This window comes from Molothrus ater, chromosome 2 (genome assembly GCF_012460135.2).
Source record: "Molothrus ater isolate BHLD 08-10-18 breed brown headed cowbird chromosome 2, BPBGC_Mater_1.1, whole genome shotgun sequence".
NCBI classification, from domain to species: domain Eukaryota; kingdom Metazoa; phylum Chordata; class Aves; order Passeriformes; family Icteridae; genus Molothrus; species Molothrus ater.
Genome location: NC_050479.2, coordinates 72,346,116 through 72,365,901, shown reverse-complemented (window position 1 = coordinate 72,365,901; position 19,786 = coordinate 72,346,116). Strand labels below are relative to the sequence as shown.

The window sequence follows — 19,786 nt, the reverse complement described above, 5'->3', positions numbered from 1 at the left end:
CAATACAACCTGTACTTGCAGTGAGGACAAGCTATTAACTGTCAGTAAAATGCCAATGTTTCAAGAGATTTTCCAAGAATATTCTCTTAATTCTAACCTCAGTAAACAAACTCCTGAGTTTTCTGGTGCAATGTGAGCATTGAATCAATTGCCTCTGGAAACTGACTGTGCTAGGGAAAATTAGGTAGTTAATTATTACCCATTATGTGCTAATAACAGCTTTTCTTAGAGCTTATCCTTTAATGCAAAAGTAGACTAGTCATATTCCAGTCATGCCTAGGAAGAAAAAATCCCTCTTCCTCTTTCAGAAGTAAAAATTAAAAACACAACTGCCAGACCAATCATCAGAGCTTGGCAGCTTTGTTTTAAGCAGCACTATCAGAGAGTCAGCTTAGATTTGAGAGCTGCAGTTAGGCACGAAAGAAGTTCTATCACCCAAAATGCATGTCCCTGAGACCTGCCTCTAGAATGAGTTCTGGCAATGGTCCCAAAATCAGTTCAAGTCAGTCCAATATGGTTACTTGCATGACATTATCACTTACATGTGTTCAACAGACAACTTTCAGTCAAGTATTACACAGTCATCTGAAAATATGGCAGAGCGACCTCCAAGCTGAACCATGGCTTTGGTGAATGGGCAGCAATCATGGAACAGTGAGGAGGAACTTGAGCAAAGAGTTTTGCAAGAGCTGCCAAAGTACTGCCAGAATTATCTCAGCCTCAAGCCTGCATTCTAAGTTCTTACCTATAATATGGGGGGTTTTGCCTCATTTTACTTTTCTGGTACAAACAAATATCATTTCACATCTAAGGTTTTTCTAACAGCCTCCCAGACCTGCATCCACACTTTTAAGGGGATACAGTCTGGTATAGGGAGGTGTCTGATACCTACCACTTCAGTGGATTCTGCCTTTACAATTTTTTTTACAAATTAAAAATAGCAATAATCAATTTGACCCTACTAGATTTTACAATAACAAAACAAGAATTACTTTTGCCATTTCTTGCTCCAATTGTAACCTTCTGTTAATTTTCTGCTGGTAGGTCTTTATGACGTTCTCTACATGTTGCTCCATGTAGAACTTGAAGGCAAAAGGTGAGTAGCTCTTTATCCGGGATTCTCGCTTTTCCTCATCTTTGCCATTTTTTCGCACAGGCACCGGAGACGTCTGAATCTGCTTTTTATCTTTGCTTGGTTTTTCAGCTTTAGTGTTCTTGCTGCTTTTGTCACTTCTCTCACTGCTCTCTTCAGCCTTGTTGCTTGTTGAAGTGGGGACCACACGCAGAGTCTGCTCCACGCCCATGCACAAGCAGTTGATATCAAACTGCTCAGTGGTGCCAGGAAGGAACAAATGCTTGGGATAGGGCGGGGGTGGACACCGCAGCTCCTGGTTACCGTAATCCACATCGAGCTGGTAGGCATTAGCTGCTCCAGGCGGTGGCACATGCTGCTCCATGATCTCCAGGCCATCCACAGCCGGTGCCTGAGCAGGCAGCCACGCAGGGTGGGAAGGTCCCACTGCAGTCTGAGGCTCTGGTCTCATCACGCGCATGCTCTTCACTGGCTGGAGGATATGAGCTGATGTGACTGCCGTGATTGTGTTTGGAGACGTAATGGAAGGATCGGGTTTTCCTGGAGGAACCTGTCTCATAGACACTGTCACTTGTGGCTGCTGCTGGTGGTTGTTGAAGGAGTTTGTTCTGCTTGGCACTGCGGCATCTGGTCTGAAGGATACATGTTGCCGTGGAGATGTTTCTATTCCTGGGTTTTGTACAGAATCTCTGCGTGATGGTGTTGCTGCCTGCCACTGCTGAACTTGAGGATTATTCATGTCATAGAGGTCCATGTTTAGGCTATTTCTAGATGGAGTCAATAGATTTTGTGGTGGACTGTCTGAAAAATCATTAGCAAAGGCTGGACCTCTGGATATCACATGCATTTGATGAGAAGAAGGACTTGTCTGCTTGTGATGAGAATGTGAGATATACAGGCTTGGTGGTGCCTGCTGAAATGCATGACCAGTACTGTTCTGAACAACTGCCCCTTTATTTGGGAGATTGGCATATCCCCCCTCCTGCTGCATCTTGTTTTGGAAGGATGGACTCCGCTGAACACCATATCCCATAGGTTCCCCCTGCACCATCATGTGCTGCCTGGTGTAATGTTGGCTGTTGCAGCCATGGGACGCCTGCAGCTGCAGGGCCTGACTGCTGTGATTAGCCACTGGATAATTAATCACAGAAGACTCCATATTTGCAGGGTATGCTTTCTGCTGATGGCTCGTTGGTGTGCTGTGAGTGCCTACTCCAGAGGGTCGCTGTACAGGAGCAGTCATAGCTGAAGACTGAGAAGTAGAGATTAAATAGTCCATGTATGGCCTAGGAACCTCAGTAAGCATATTTGCACCTTCTGCTCCAAAGCCTGTCCCTTCATAGGCTGCATTACTGATCTGATGGTAGGACGGAAAAGATTCATTTGATCCTTCAAAGCTTGGCCTGCGGGTTACGTTATTTGGCACAATACCCTTTCCTTTATAAAAAGAATACAGAAGAACGTTAGGAAACAATTCAGGTGAACCAATTACTTTGTATTACTCATGCATCTATACATACATACACACACACATAGACCCACTGCTCAGGGAGTATGTGTTTTAAAAACATCTTTCAATACCTAAATTTAACACTCTGAACACTTAAAGTTATAGGTGGCAAGTATACCTACTGATAACGGTGCCAAGCTCACAATAATGCTCATGCCAGGAATCATCAGGGAGTCCTATCAAATCATGAAAATAGAAACACAAATTCCCTAACTATGAACTCATCAGACTACTCTACAGCCTGCTTCTTAAAGCTGGACCAGTATTAGCAGTCATTGCTCTCAGACAGGAGGAAGCTACAGAGCAGAGTGTTAAATACAACAACAGGAGAAAAAAAACTCCTGGAAGGACTTTCTATACAACTTAAAGTCAATATTGCTATAAACTACTAGGCCATCACAGAGTCCATCTTCTGCACAGTGAGCCACCTGCTCACACTGGTTTTCTGTTTACATCTCTCTCTTCCATCATTCTCAAAAATCCCTCTTTCCTTCTCCTTCATTTAAACAAAGGCATCATACAGTTTGTCCTGTATTCCTTCCAATGTGTTGGACACTGAGTACCCCTTCACATTACTCATCTTCCATCTGTTGGGAAGGAAAATCTTTCAGGGTGTCAACATATTAATCTTAGCTTGAAGAATGTGCAGAGACAAGATACCAGCATTCCTACAGTGGAAGTGTTAATGGCACTTTTCATCAGTTCTTTGATCTGAGGACAAATTGCAGGTGTATAAAGCGCTGGCTGTGCTAAAAAGACAAGGGAAGACTCTGTGCTGCTATGTTTTTGTTCCCCTCCTGCTTCTTTAGCTCTCACAAATTACAGGACTTGGCCCATTTATGCCTAAACCATTTCCTTTTAAAATTCTGACTTAAGAATAGCCATACTGACATACTAACAGGCTTGAACAGTGCATTACAAGCTTTTTGCAGTACAGCACGCCCCAGCTGGGCCAGATGCAGCACACCTGAGCACAGCCGCTGACTCCTCACCTTGACACACAAGCCCTGCTGCCTACAGACACATAGTGACGTGCATGGTATTAAGAGAGGTTTCTGCATACTCTCTGCACGCTGAGGGTTGCACCACACTAAATGATACCCTCATAAAGAATGCAATGTTTTGAAATGGAATCAGGCTGGACAAATAACCAGAGATCTTTAAAGTGAAATCTATAATTGGCAGCTCTTTCTCCTGTGATAACACAAGGCCAGCATTACTGAGGCTGTTCTTACAACAGCACCCTGACAGCTCACCTGCTGGGACACAGTGAGATGCACTGAAGGAGGCTGTAGCAATCCTAAGCATCCTAAGAAGTGGCTACCCTGGCCTGGAAGTGGGAGGCAGCTAGTAAGACCCATTTGTCATCTCTGTCAGCAGGATTCATCCTGAGCCTTGGGGCCAAGCTGACTTTGCTTTCCCTCATCACAGGCCACAAAGCAATGTAGCAGCAATAACTGTCCTTCTTTGGGACACATAATTCAGCTGTGCAAATAATCTTGATGTCAAGAGAGATATGATGTCCACCTCCTAGATTTGTACACCAGTAAGTCTGTTCTGGTCCAATAGGGGAATATTTGGATTTGAACAACAGATTTCTGTTTAAGAAGGTGGACTATGAAAGTGTACACAGACAGCATTTTGGAAGCAGGTGAGCTGTACTGAGGTTCCAGCCCAGCTGGCCTTGCAAGCTGGCACTGTGTCCTGACTGCTGTGGAACGCTGCTGTCCAACACTTCTCCCCAGCAGCGATCCTACTTTAAAAACTAGCTTATTGCAAGAAAGAAGAACACAACTAAAAAAAAAATCATGCTCACCTGGTGAGGTTTGCTTAATTACACGTACTATCTGTTCATTTCTAGGATCCAAGTAGCTCATCTTACTGATGTACTCCAGGGCTGCTTCTATGCTTCTGCTCCCTGTCTGCTTCAGTGCTCGGACAGCCATCTCCTGCAAAGCAAACAAGAATTGAATCACCTTGTGACAAAACCCAAGCACTGCAAGCTGAAGAGCAGTAAGTGTTCTTATATTAATAGGAGCATTCTAAACATCAGATCACAGCTGCCTGAAGCCAAATGGACTCATATTTTGAAAGCATTTACATGCCTTACACAACTTAAAAATCATAAGAAGAAAATAATAAAACATACAACCTACCCAGATTCTAGCAATTAAAGAAGCATCAAATTAAAATGTGTATTTCAAGAGCCCTTAAAACAATCTTTGAATAAGGTATGGAAAAGCCAGCATAATTTCACACTGGATGAAATGTAATGTAATGCAATGTAATGAAATGAAAATTTAGCTGTTAGTATTTGAGAGCATGTCTCTTAGTCACACCTGAACACAGTAAAAACTTTATCCTTTCACAAATACCACAAAGGCGCTAATTAGGCAGGGGTTGATTTCTGCTCACTAGAGTCCACAGGGAAGAAAAATTGCTGTTTTCAGTACACTTGGGACATTATCCACTATTTGTTTGGAAAATGACTGGGCATCCCAAACTGAAAGCTACACTGTCAGTCTTTTTAGCTGTATTTTATTAACAACTATGGTTAGCAGTAGTTGCTGCTGCTAACAACTACTGCAGTTGTTAGCAGCAACAACTACTGCTAGTTGTTGCTAGCAGTAGTTGTTGCTACAGCTCCTAGCAGTTTGTTTGTACTTATAGCTCAGGTATATTAAACACCTTTCAATGACTCAAGCACCATGTGGTTGCAAAGCAAAATTCACAAATGCTCATGAGGTTCCAAGGTGTTTTCTGAAATGAAGGAGAAATTTGAAATCCAGAGCTTTAATGTTGAATTTCACTCACAGAACTTCACCCATCAAAAAGCTGGATATCTACTCAAAAGTAGTTGCTGAGCATCTTTCTATAATCACCTCCAAAAGGCAATTCATAAAATAGGTATAAGAGGAGATAAACCCTAGTGACTTAGTGACATGATTAGAGAACTAACTTGAACTAAACTCCCAGTTCTTAGATGACTGATCCTGAAAGAAATGAATGCTACCACCAAGGATTTGCCTGCAAATGTCAGTATCCTATTCTCTTGCCACTTTATTACTATTTTTAGGGGAATGCTGTCATCACAACCTGCCCACTGAGCGCTGAATCACAGGGAGGTCGTGCCTCCCTGGCTTGGCTGCCCGGTTGCAGATGTGGAGCTGGGTTGGCACTGGTGCACGGCTCTCCCAAGGGTCAGTTCTGGGCACTGGCTGGCAGTCGGGAACTCCAGCTGGAGCAAAGGGCAGCTTTGCTGCTCTGTACACGTCAAATACCCGCTAATTGTTTACTTAGCAAGGGAGGCCCATCTCAGATGACACTAATTCACACTTAGCACAGAGCCACATGCTGGCACTTGGCATCTTGTTTGCTTTACTCAGACCCCTCCTACTGCCCCAAAATGGCAGCAGTTCCTTCATTAGTCAGAGGTTCTGCTTGTGGAATAGCTATAGCAAGCTGAATATTTTTCATACAATTTATGACTCGTAATTCATAGAAAGGCAATAGTTGTTTTCACATTTCCTATAGCTGAAATACTTCACTGGCATCAACATATTACTAAGGACAATTTTAAATCATCAGAAAAATATTATGTATGAAGGAAAGAATTTCCCACAATGTTTTTTCCTCTTTCTTTTTTTCTTCTTGTGGATACATTTCTAAAGTATTAGCAAATGCACATCTTAGTGCTCACCATTCTCATCATCCAGGGACACTGGGCTTTACAGCCCTGTTCCACATGGCTGCTAACATACTCTGTCCCATTTACAGCAGCTAGATCTAGCCTTAGGTCACAAGTCTAAGTTTCCTAAATTAAATGTTCTCTATAAGCACATTTGGGCTGGTTTGGATGTTGGGTAACAATTGTATTAATGATTAATGAAACAGCCCACATGGTCCATTTCTCCCTCTCTGATCTGTGCTGGCTGTATATAATTCAAAGGGGCTAAAATAGGAGAAATGTTATCATCTCTGAAAGCATACTGTAACTTTCTCCTCTTTTGCCATTGTCCGTGTCTGAAAAGCAAAAGTAAAAACAACACTGGTCTTCCTGAAACTGCATGTTCTACCTTCAGCACAGTTTTAGGGGACTCATATTTAAACTTCAGCGGGAATAATGTGATGGAACAGGCACAACACATTTCACTGAGCACAGCTGGATAACCTAAGAGGCCAGCAAGAGCTTGGGACCAGCAGGTGTGTCAGTGGCAATCTCACCCTTGCAAGCCCCCAGTGCAACAGCAGCCCTGTGCTCCAGCTCCCACTTTCACTAGGTCAGCTCCCACACTCCAAAGGGTTTCCTCATGACACACCCTGTTTGCTCAGCATTTACATTACTGCAGGAGAAAATATAAGTAGGGAAAAAATGAAGTAAGGAAAGGTAACAAAAGGAAAAAGGTTTTCCTCAGAGGCAAATCACAGATAATCACAATTCTCCACCCAGGAGATAAATCCCTCTAGGGGCATGTGATACTCAAGGAGAGTAGAGGACAACAAGAAGCCCCAGCATTGTTGCAGCTGGCATTTGTCCTCTACTGCATCATTCTTCCTATTGCCACTGTCCATGCCCACAGGTCTCTTCTCTATGGCAGTCACCTGAAAAGAGCTCCATTACCTCCAGCACCTTTTCCTTAGGGACAGAAGACATGCTGATGTGTGGCTGAGGATCACAGAGAGCGTGCTCTGCCCGAGGTGGCTGCTGGCTCCCCAGGCCCTTCTCCTTTCTATGTGCAACACAGGGATGAGCTCTGAGAGCAAAGGAGCATGGCTGGCATGAGGCAGCAAAGGGCTGGCCGGCTGAAGGGGAAGTTGGCTCCCTGCTGGCAGCTGGGGCTGGGGCCTGGGCTGCATTTGCTAGGAATCAATGTAAGGACTGTTTTGAAGTTGAGGAAGAAGGGCAGAAGATGGATTAAACAATTACACTCGTTGGAAAGCAGAGGCTTAAGTGAGATGGAGAGTGTTTGTCAGAAGCAGCAGAATGGCTCAAAAAGGGGGGAAATCAATGCCAAAATCTTGCAAATCAATACACAGACAGTGGAAGGGCTGAGGAAATGAGGACAGACACTGGGCAAGGATAAAAGTGCCCAGTTACAGTGACATGGATGGAGCTGTCTTGATTTTACACCACTGGAAGGTAAGTACACTTTAGAAAGAGAAGGGAAAAAAAGGAAACAGAAATGATCCAGGGGAAAAAAAGCCACTTGGAGTTGCAGCCAACTCCAAAACACTCAACTAGGCACAGCATCAAATCCAGCTTCCACTGAGGTCAACAAAGATTTCCATTAACTGCAAGGTACACTGCATCAGGCCCTCTGCTTCAGATTGTTTCCTTTTCACGAGGCCAAGCACTGTCAGCCCAGCATGGGTTGAGAAACTTGGCTGCTGGCTGTGCTCTGCTGCCCCACAGCAGTTGCCAGGCCCACGGAGAAACACCAGCCCCTGGCAGTGTGCACAGAAACCTCAAGAGAACAGAGTGCTCCCAGCCCCAGCTCATTCTCTATTCCCTTTGGAGGATTCAAACATCTCTCAATGCAGGGCTTTTATGCACCTTTCTGCTTCCAGACATCACTAACTATTGATGAAAAAATGAACCAGAAAAAGTAAAGGTGAAGAGCTACAGGGGGAAAAATGAACATTTACAATTAACTCTACCAAAGCTGTAATTAATTGAACAGCTGCAATATTAAAATGAGGTTTCAGTGGTCAGCGATGGTTCTGGACAGATCTAGTGGAAAACCAAAGTCAGGCCATGAACCACAAAACAGACGGAGGAAACTGCAGCATCCCAAATTTGTGGACTCAAATAAAAAAACAGGAGGGTGGAGTTTCCCAGCTAATTCCTACAGTGGGCTACCTAAACCTGACTGCTGCATGGTCCACATGCTCTCTGTTATTTCCCCAGTCTTACACTGGTAGATGGCGGCCTTCCAACAGATTTCAAGATTTTGCTAGAAGGGAGGCCACCTTTGAGCTCAGATGCTCAATAGGAAAAATCCTTGTTTGATGGTAAACAGATATTTGGATTTGTGCACATAAAGACTTCATCTCACTCTGTGCTCTGCAGGCAGTGTGAAAGGCTTTCCCCATTTTACCCTCCCGCCTGGCTGCACTCCACCAGCATTGGCAGAGGTTTGCGTTCTTGCTGTACTACAGGGTTGTCCAGCAACATTTTTCATTCAGAAAGCTCCTCGTTGCCAAGATGTACTTATCATCCAAGTGAAGATTGCACAAGAGGTTACAATAAGTAAGACTTTTTCCCAAGAACATTGTGTCTGAAGGAGACAATAGGTCCTCCAAAATTTGGCAAGGGTAATTAATTGCTAGCAACAACAAAAATTAATTACTTGCTTTCCATTCACCAAGAAGGATGGCCTACAGATGCAGGAAACAGATACAGGTTCCCTGCAGAAGGAAAAAAAATAAAGCTCATGCCAAAAGAGATGATCCAGCATTGATTACGAGCCTTTCTGCGATAGCCCCCCATTGCAGGATTTTTCATTCATGATTTTAAACATGCAAAACCCAAGCAGTTCAGGAAACAATGTGTACAATGTACTCTATCAGAACTGTTGCAGCCCCACAGAACAGAGAAGCCTATTTTGCAATATTCTCTCTCTCTAATTATTCTCTAGTTGGACACTTCATCCAATTTTGTACTCGACTTTTGTTTTGCCTGTTTTCAGGTTGCTAACATCAGGGGCTAAATTTTGCACATAAATTCCCATACCTACCATAACCTTGATTAAAATATTCTAGCTACGTAATTAAGATATTATCCTGAGTGTCACTAGTGCTTTTCAGTTTTAGTGCATCAGAAAAGCAGGAGGAAATTAGCAGAGGCAGAAACCTACTGAGTGCTGCAGCACTGCTTAGTCCATTCTGAAACGATGTGATCCATTCAGAAACTAATGGATATCTGCCCCATGATTAGTAAGGGCTGCTCCTGTTACAAACTCCTCCAAGCTATCTTGCTTAGGCAATGATAAACCTCCCTCCCAGCCTAAATTATGCAGGGTCACTTTACTGCCTCTGATTTTAGTTTTGATTGTCTTTTCACAGCAGTTCTGCTGTTACCTACAAAGTGAGCCCCTTTGTCCTAAGGGATTTTCACAGCTTGGCCTCCAGGGCTGAATTTGTTTTCTTCTGCTAAATGGGAATTTCATTCCCTTTATTGGTGTAGTAGCCCATCTCTGTATCAAGAAAGATCAGACAGGGACATGATTTTGATAAGAGGTGGACACACCATTCTTGATGACATGCCAACAGTGGTGGAAAAGTCATCCTTGTGGTAAAGTCGCTTGGGGCTTTAATCCTGGCTTTTAGCCCTTACAGCATTTCTACCTTTTGTGCTCCTGAATTATTTTTAATTCTGCTAGCACTCCAGCTCTGAAGGTCATCCATTCTTTTGGCTGGATGTTTTAGCTCTACTTTGCACTGACTATGCATTCCCACCTCACATTGTCAGAGTGCTTCCTTCCTTCTTTTTTTTCCCCTCATACCAGGCTTACCAGGGGTTAAAGTATGCAGAAGAAACACACTGTAGTACATAAAACTAGGCAGACAGAAAAAGAATATAGACACCTCACAAAATGTAAGACTCACTAAATTAAATCACATCAACACAGGAAAAAAATACATGACTGTGAGTTAGGAATGGGGAATTGCAGGTAAGGAACAACTTTAACCAGATGGTTTTTATACACATTTTCAAGGGATATTTGCAGAACTAACAAAGGGAGTATGTGCAAAAGACAGAGGGAGGATTTTATAAATGATATAGTGCTCTGGTAAAGGCCCTATCAGAAGAAAAACAAATAAAAATAAATCTAATGTGACAGTCATTGCTATGCCACTGCTCATTCTGTTTGCCTTCCAACACTTTCAGTCTTTATTTAGACAGTCACCTACAGAAGAGTGGTATATTTACTACTCTGTTTGTACAGCACCCAGTACAATGGGGTCCTGTTACTGTGTTTATGGCAGCAGGATAACTTACTATTAAAATAAGGTCATTAAATCCAGGCCAAAATATACAACTTGGAGTACTAGGCAAAAAGATGGTGGAGGGTGGAAGTGTCAGTTCTACTGGGTCCCAGCACAGAAACCCTTGTATCATGATCACCACAAACCAACTCTAAAATAAATTGCCTTAATCCTCAAAGCCACAGAATATGACACATCCCACAGAATCACTACAGTTGCAAAAGACCTCCACCAAGCCCAACTTTTGACCGAACACCACCACATCAACTAGACCCAGGGATGGTGACTCCACCGCCTCCCTGGGCAGTCCACTCCAATGCTTAATCACCCTTTCTGTGAATAATTTTTTCCTGATGTCCAGCTATATTCCTTCCATAGCTCTATTTGCTATTGCTATGGAAAGAATCAGACAAAATAAAACAAAAGTAACTAGATCATCTGGTTACTTTTTTTCACTTACAAAACCCTTCTTTTGGTGATTAAAGTGTTTCTAATAACCTTTAGGATTTAAAACAACTCTGGATGCTTAAAATGAAACAAATGAACCAGACAAGTGATACCAATATTTGAAATTTATCACTTTAGTTTTTGTATTTTATTAGCCCTAGAGTGAATACAAAGTTCTCTCACAAGTATCACAGAAAAGACTTTTCTACTGTTTTTTCCCAGCTGCTTCTCCTTAAGTTGATGACTAATCAAGACTATTTAAGTTCATCCAAAAGACAAGAAAAAAGTGCTATATAGATTTAGCAGCAGGGTACTTATAAAGAAACAGCTACCATAACATCTTCAGCATCTTATAAAGGACAAGAGAGAACAAAACCAGACCTGAGAACAGCAACTGGAAATATGACATAACTTTTCGTCAGATGTCTCAAAAGGTACCAGTTATATCAAAATACTTTTTAACACTATGCAACTGATTCTACCTAGCAGCATAGAACTAATTTTATTTTTCTTTCCTGGCATTTGTCTGTTCTTTTAACTAAGTCTGTATAATCCATTCCCCCACCACAGCTCATTACAAGACACATTGTGTTTGGCCATGGGCATTTCACGGGGGACACCTCCCATTTTACACTACAGTCCTTGTGCTCCATGAGTTGTTCAAATACAGCTCTTCCCCTGAAAAGGAGAGATATGAACTACAGGCTATAAGCCAACCCACGGTCCCAAAGTTAAGACATTTGGAAATAAACCAAGCATGGCTGCTCAACATATTTCCAAACAAATGCCTGTAAAATGAACAAAGTATTTATAACAAGGCATCTCCAGACAAAGAGCGCATATGTAAACACTTCAAGAAGCTCTGATGAACTATTCAAGAGATGCAATCTGTTTAAAGAGAAAACATACGTGCACTGCTATGTCCATTTTCAAATCCAACCAGAAAATTTCATCAAACAATTCCTGTTGATACCCCAGAGAGTGTGTGTATGTACTGACAGACATACAGGTATTACATAATGTCTGCACATCTGTGTAGATTATTTCCTTTAAAATAATCTAATTTCAAGTGAGCTCCCTAAAAGCAGTATGTAAAAATAAAGAAGACTCTTATTTGTGTCACCAGTCTGGTAAAACAAGTAATTCAATTATATTTGCATATACATTTATTGGACCATTTCTGGAAGCACAACAGGCACTCTGGAAAAGATTTGGAAAGGGGGAGGCTGAAGGAAGCTGGAAGAGGTCCTGCTCCAGGCAACAAAGCCGCACTCTGCACAAAGCTCAAGTGCCATGAAAGAACAAACAGGCAAGGAAAGAGAGACCACAACATTAGGAACAATAATAAAGTGAGTGAAAATAACTAAGAGCCACTATGAATACCACAAATACCACTTTTCTTTTCTTCCTTTCTTTCAAGTAGTCTGGAAAGGAAAAACAGACCAGAGCTGCTCTCTTCCAGCCAGGACACAGGCATGAGAGGAAGAGGAACAGGGTGGAGAGAGGAAGGGGAGCAGGGTGCAGAGAGCTTGATCATAGAGGCAACTTAAAAGATAGACCTGAGGAGCACTGACAAATAACCTGTTCTCCCTGTCCACACCAGCCTTGGAAAAAGCACATTTGTGTCTGAAAAGCTGATGGCACAAGCCCTCTTTTCCCAAATATTTGGTGAAGGGAGTATACTGTAAACTTAATACAAGATCCGTGGTGATCTGCTGCCTACCTCAAAGGCTGTAATGCCCCTTTCTGAAGGCACCTGCTTGCTCCCCCAGCTTTTCAAAGAGCACACACTCCTGATTTAACAATCATACTTGGCTAACAGTAATAGGCAATATTAGTAGTTCCCTGAGTACAGAAAATTCCCCTTCTGGAAACACACTGCTTCAAATCCCACATCAGCAGAGAGTTGTAAGGAGCGAGCACACAGCATTCCATTTTGAACACTTGTAGTACTTGAGAACTATCTATATTCCAAAATTCACAGGGATCAGGTTTACATTAATGATAGAATAAAGGAGGGGGGGAAAAAAAGTGTATTTGTACATCTGCTGTGCTTGAATTATCCCCTAAATGCACAAAATCCTTTCTACTGTGATGGCACCCTGAAGCCTTCTGCACTGGGCTGAGCTCTACACAGACACAAGAGAACAATCCTATTTTGAAATGGATTTCTAATTTAAAACAGAGCAAACAATTGTATATAGAGCCACTACTGTTCCTCATTACTCTTTAAGTATGCTCATTGGAGAGCTATTTAAACTATTTAGAGTTCAGGTCTAAGCAAATGACCCATGTTGGGTCCATCAACAGACAAGAAAGTTGGACAAATCTCTCCCAACTCTTCCTTAGCCCTGGAGCAGGAGCACTATTATGTGCTAATTCACATACCTTATAGTGAGGGAAATCATGTTAAAAGCAGCATTTACAAATTACTGCACTGGCAGGTTTACATTGCAGAGCAGCACGGAGGAGCTTTGCTTACTTCACGTGTGAGTGAATGCACATGCACACACGTGCAACTGTGTACGTAACTCCTTTCCAAAGATCCTATTTTACTTCCCTGAAACCCTCTCACTTTGGTTACAGAAACAGGGAACTTCCCACCCTCTGGACACAGTCTGGTAGGAGTTTCAGCCTGGGCTCCAGTTGACTTCTGTCTGGCAGCCACTGTAGAGATCTGTAATCCATCATTCAGTGTTTCAGCCACATGCCTTGCATTAACCAGTGTGGCTTAAAAGCTTCTCCTGATCCCACAAGGCAAGGCACAGCACTATTCATCCACACCTTTAGTATTGCAAAGGTAAGGTACATTCTACAATAGCTTTAAAACCCTGAGGAAAAGAAAACAGAGGGCAATTAGTAAACAAATTCAAGTATAAGCTCATGAGTTGTCCCAAACCAAGCACCACTATAATCTCCTGTAATGTTCACTGAAACCCCCTTCCAGGTTCCTGTTCACATTTTTTAATAACTATGGGTGTGATTGCACTCATCATCCCCTTTTCATACCAAGCCAAGCACTGGGCAAACTCTGAGGCTTACAACTCTAACTCAAAGAACAAGAGATCTCTACCTGGTATTCCAAACCAAATCCTTTCTACATGGCACAGAAGTCCAAGCCAGTGGAGAGTATTTTACTAAGCCTCTCGATTTGAATTTGCATTACTAAAGTGTTGAATGCCACACCTCTCATCTCCCTATTTCCTACCTTCTTTATCCAGCAGTAAAGCAGTTGAGCTGGTGTAAAGAGAAGCAAACAACCATTTCAGCAGCAGCACTGAGCAGCAGACTTTGCCAGAAGCTAATAGCAGACAACATCAGGTGTTACAGCCTTTATAACTAGGAGGAAGGTATGCATGGGGCAAGAATCTTCAAATTCTTGGTTCAAAAACCCCCTCACCATTTGGTTTGAAACTTTCCTCTGGATTGGCATGATTTCCATCCAGAAAGCAACAATGAATCCAGAAACTCAATTTAAAGAGAGAATTTAGCTTGAAAAGACAAGACCAGTAACACACACAGGAAGTATTTTATTAACACTTCTTCATAAAGCACATTGAAGTAATTAGCAGAGCAGGAAAGGTGCTGTGCATGTCACCAATGCAATCAGAAAGTTTTCCTACCCAAGAGAATGGGTAGACTTCAACCAGACTATTTCCTCCACTTTTGCCCTTGTCTGACTCAGCCCAATGAAACATTCAAATTCAGCCAACAGTGATGGCTGATATTAATACTAATGTAAGCACTAATTTGAGGGTCTTAATAACACTGCAGCACCCAGCAAAGAACCTATACAAGTTACTGGAAAAAAAAATCATAGCAAGCTGCCTTCAGGAGTTTATTGATTCCACTGGAATCTCACAAACTCTCAACACACATAGAACATAGCAAAGAGCCTTGCTCAGAAGGCATCTTCAAAGTTGAGGTAGAATTGAGCCCAGCCTCGAGGGAAAAGTGCAGCACACACCAGAACAACATAGTTGTTTCCAGAAGGGTGCTCCAGGACAGCTTCACAGCCAGTCATGTGCCAGGATCCTCATGTATGAAATCCGGCCATGAATAAGAAATGAACCTCCTACTCTGCACTCTGGGAGTCCAAATGAGGGTCCCTACACTCAAGATGTGCAATCTTAAAAGATAAAAACCAAAACCCCACTTATTCCTCATGCAATGCATTTTAAATGACTAAATACATTATGATAGCAAATTCCTGCAAAAGCAACACCTTGCTGTGCAAAAGCCAGCTGTCATTTAAGTCTACTCTTGGAATTGGGTTCTTTCATGTTCTTTCTCCCAAGTGGGATATTTCGTGGTATTTTTTTTTTTTAATTTACTTTTGGATATTTTGTGCAATTACACTTATTAGCAACCAGGGCATATTTGCTGCAAGATCACCAGGCCATCCATGCCCTCCTCTAGACCTCCTTTTCACATCCTGAGCTGTGAGAATGGTGGCATGACCCCTTCCTGCTAGCACACGTATCTCCCCCTCTTTTCTTCTCTTCTTTTTTTTTCTTTTTGTCAGAGACAGCAGTTTATTACTCTATCAGGGTGAGTAAATCAAGCTGGATAGAATAGCAGTTCAATGAAGGTTTCATGATGAGCTTATTCCTCTTCATTAGCAGCAAGTGATGTGTTAGCTAATTTTATTGCTCATGCATTAGCAAAAACACGTTTGGCTGGCATTACATTTACAATATGGTATTTGTGTATTAAAGCATTTCTTTTCAGCAGCCACAGACACCAAGATGAGGGCTTCCTATTGCTTTTCTTTATACTAAAAAGATACATATATATTGAGTTATGTAGAAAACAGGATTTTCACAGATATTCACAGACTTTACAAATTATTTTTAGACACATTGGATATGAGGAATTTGTAAACAGGATATTTAGACTCAGCAAGATGAGTTAGGAAGTTTGCTGTCCAGGAATAAAGCCCCAAAGCATACAAAAGAATTGTGTCAAAGACTGGAAATTGTTTTTGTGCTGCCAGAGACAGCTGTTACCCACAAAGTTACATAGTGCTACAAATTTGCAATGCATCAGTACTGTTTATGGCATTTCTCCATATTCAACTCTACACATTGAATTTTGTACCTCTTCCTGTTAACAGTGCCTCTGTCATTTTTACTGAGCGCTACCTACTTAAGGCATTACAAATTTTCTTTTACTTCAAAAGATTTTAACATTAAAGAGTGATATTCCTCTTCCTGCTTTTTCTTGTAGGTGATTTGTTCAGTTTTAAACCATTAGAACTCTGAAGCATTGTCTTAAAGCCTCCAAGGCAAGGAAAATTCAAGTGAAGGCAGCAAACTTAAGCTGTCTGTTCATATTCAAGGTCAAGTACTAACAATTTTTCAAACAAGGTTCCAGAGTATTCTTGACATGGCCTTTAGAAGTTTATGAGAGTTTGGCTCCCCTACTTTTTCTTTGGGGAGTACTTTAAAATAACTTATAAAACCTCCAGGATACCTGGTTGGAATGCATTACCAGTGAACTGTTCTCTCCTTTGAGGATTTGTACCACAATGGGACCCCAACACACATCAAGCAGTAATGGAGAGTCTAAAACAAAGAATATATCTGAGAAATACAGCTCTGCTGTGAGACAAATGAAGGCTACTTTCTCTCTCAGCCTCCCAGTGCAACACAGCACACCTCACGTGACTGAAGAAACATCTGTGTTTTATCTTGAGATAGGATTCCTAATATTTTTCTGCAGAGACACTTACACACACACAGAACACAAGTGTTCTGCAAGGCAACTTGCCCCGTATTTATTGTTCAGAATAGGAAGAGGGAAAACTTGTACATAAAATAATATTTTAAAAAATTTTCTTGGCATTTTGAATTTTATGTGTTAATTGTAATGCTATCTTTCTTTTTTTTTCCCCAAATTCTCATTCAAAAACACAAAAAGGCATTCGTTCAGCTTTTAACATTTTAAAATCAATATCCTCAATCCAGTAATGCAATATACACTGCAGCACTAGAGATCCCATTAGACGTTTTCCAGAAGTCTCCATGCAGCTCTTGACTAAGTTGCATTAACTCTATAAAATATATATATATAACTACAGCTCCAAAAGTAAGAACTGCTAAACAGCACTGACTGGCATTTAATGATTTTCAAGGCTTCAAAAATATCTCTTTGTACTAAATGCCTCATACGACTCAAAGTTACCACAGCTTTCTGCAGTTGCAAGACAAAACTCTCAAATCTACCAATGTTAGAGGCAAAAAAAGAAAAAGAGAAAGAAAAAAAAACCCTCAGTCAGATAAAATATCTTAAGGTCCGGCTTTTTACATGTAAAGCAGCCGCAGCAAAATTATTCACATTCTTAGCACATAGCTGACCAGGACAAGATTCCACAGAGAGGTAAACAATTCCCCCAAGAGAGCAGCTGCATCTTCTTCAGACTGGGAGCTACAGGGCGGGAGGGAGAAATGCCCACTGAGGTCCCCAAAAGTGATGAGAAGCATGATGAAAAGACTACTTCTGCTTGGTGATAATGCTTCACTCCACTGCTCCTTTACTGAGCTCCATGAGAATAGAGAAGTGTAGAAATAAGTAAACAAATAAATAAGTAAATGAAAACTAAATTGAAGCCAGTTAGTAACACAGGCTTTAATTAGTGTCCTAGAAGAACACTGTAAGCAGGAATCCAAGTCCAGTTCAATACAGAAGAATAGGGGATAAATATTAGATGGTGTTGACCAGAACGGAAAGGAACTGAAACAGCTAAGTCATCCACAAAAAAAGCTTTGCTTTTATTGTGCAATTATTTTCAAAAGTACACATGACAGTATAAAACTATTTCTTTCTAGGTTTCCACATTATCGCTGAAATTGTCCTTTTTTAAATTGTTTCTTTTTCTTTAACAGTATCTTTACTCAGTTCACCTCACTGTTACTTCTGATGGCTACCAGCCAAGTGGCACACTTCAATAGTCAAGACACACAGTCCTGAAGAAGCATCTTTCTCACTCTGCTCCATTTACATGCAAAAGCTGTGAGATGTATTTTAGGTTGTTGTAAGAAAATAAATCCTCTGGGAAGATTCTCCTCAATGCCAACCCCTTTCTCAGAAACCTGCCATGAGCCATCAATGAAATCAGCACAGCAATGTAGAAAACAACCACATCACTACATTTAGCATTCATAACTTACTATTCACATACCTGTTCCAGCTGCAAGTGTGTTGCAGAAAACTATTTCTGTCTTGTCTCTGGCTGCCTGCCACTTCTCCCTGTGCCCAACTATCACCTGCTTCCCTCTTGCCTGACCACACTTGCCACCAGAGCCAGCTGGGTTAGCACAGACTGGTGCTCCAGCTGTTGAAGCATTTTGCCCCAAGACAGCTACGGTTAACTGCAGCAGCAGCTCAGCTGGGGCAGTAAGACCTCACCAGAGGAGGGGTAAGATAACACAGCATGGAGCAGATGGCCCTCCCTGGAGCACAGCTGGAAGGAGGAGAGCATGTGAGTGCAAGGCTGAGCTTTCTCTTGGCATTTCCTCTGATGGTGGTTGACAGCCAAGGCAGCTGCCACCACTCTCAACTTCTCTGCTGCTTTCTGTGCTTTCCCCCTGTCATACCCCTTAATTGTGCTCATGCTTCTCCCATCATCCCCAAAAACTTATTTTTAACCTGGATCACTTCTCTGATCTGTCACTGCTCAGCTCCACACACACACTGCTGGCACAGCTCGCAAGAAGGAACTGGGGAGAAGCAAGAGGGAAGACGGGTGACTCTGGCAGCAACAACAAAAGCTGCTCTCCTGGAAATCCAGCCCAGGAGTCTCCTCTACTTCCTTCACACCAGTCTACAAACTTCCCAGGTGAAAGGAATATGCTTGTGATAGCTCAGATCATAAGGTTTTGTTTTTTTTTTTTTCTTTTTGCCTCTGTGCTGCATTAAGTGCTGTATTTTGCATGTTGGTATCATACTAAGTTTAACAAGCTAATCCCTCCCTTACTTGTGCAGTTATCACCTAATATTTCAAGGCAAAACTAGGACATTTTTCAAAAATACATTTGATCATTTAAAAAGATATAGCCAAGGGGAAACAGTCTTACATGACAGGCTATAAATCAACATGTTAGACGAGTAATTTTAAACCACAGAAGAAGGAAAAAAAATCTCACTGTACCAAGCCAATAAAAACCTTCTAACACTCTAGAATATATTGGACCTATTCCACAACAACTATATTTCTTATGAAAATACAGTATTTTGAACTCTAGAGAAGTCTGAACCTGATTAAACTGAAACAAAGGAGAGGGAGGAAAGGAGAGCAGAGGACATGATTCTACTCATCTTCAAAACTGAAGTCTGAGGAGGGAGTTTGAGAAGGTTCAAACAGATATATTCTCTTGAATAAGTCACTTAGTGTTGACACATTTGCTTAGCTGTTCCCAGTAATGCTGGCAGGGGATCAGTATTCCTCACCTCTCTCCTTCAAGCCTTTACTCAAACTTCTAGGAGACTCTTACTTTCCAATGCTTTCAACCTATATAATTTGATAGGAGAACTGCCAATTGTTTTTCATGCTGGATTACTACTATTAAGTTCAATACTTGGCCCAGTATCATTTTGATAAATGTTCACTGATGACACAAAGCTGGGAGGAGTGGCCAATACCCCAGAGGTCTGTGCAGTCCTTCAGAAGGACTTTGACAGGTAGGAGAGATGGGCAGAGAGGAACTGTCTGGAATTCAACAAAGGCAAATGCAGAGTTCTGCACT

At 41.8% G+C, this 19,786-nt stretch overlaps 1 protein-coding gene across 1 annotated transcript in view; it reads right to left on the bottom strand.

Annotated features, from left to right (window-relative positions):
• LATS2 (large tumor suppressor kinase 2) overlaps window positions 1-19,786 on the bottom strand; it is a 48,767-nt gene that overhangs the window by 7,713 nt on the left and 21,268 nt on the right. The window contains exons 3-4 of the mRNA XM_036404157.2: window positions 4,420-4,552; window positions 993-2,530 (exon numbers count right to left, since the gene is read on the bottom strand). Coding sequence (XP_036260050.1) covers window positions 993-2,530; window positions 4,420-4,552 — 1,671 coding nt within the window. The remainder of the gene's footprint in view (window positions 1-992; window positions 2,531-4,419; window positions 4,553-19,786) is intronic.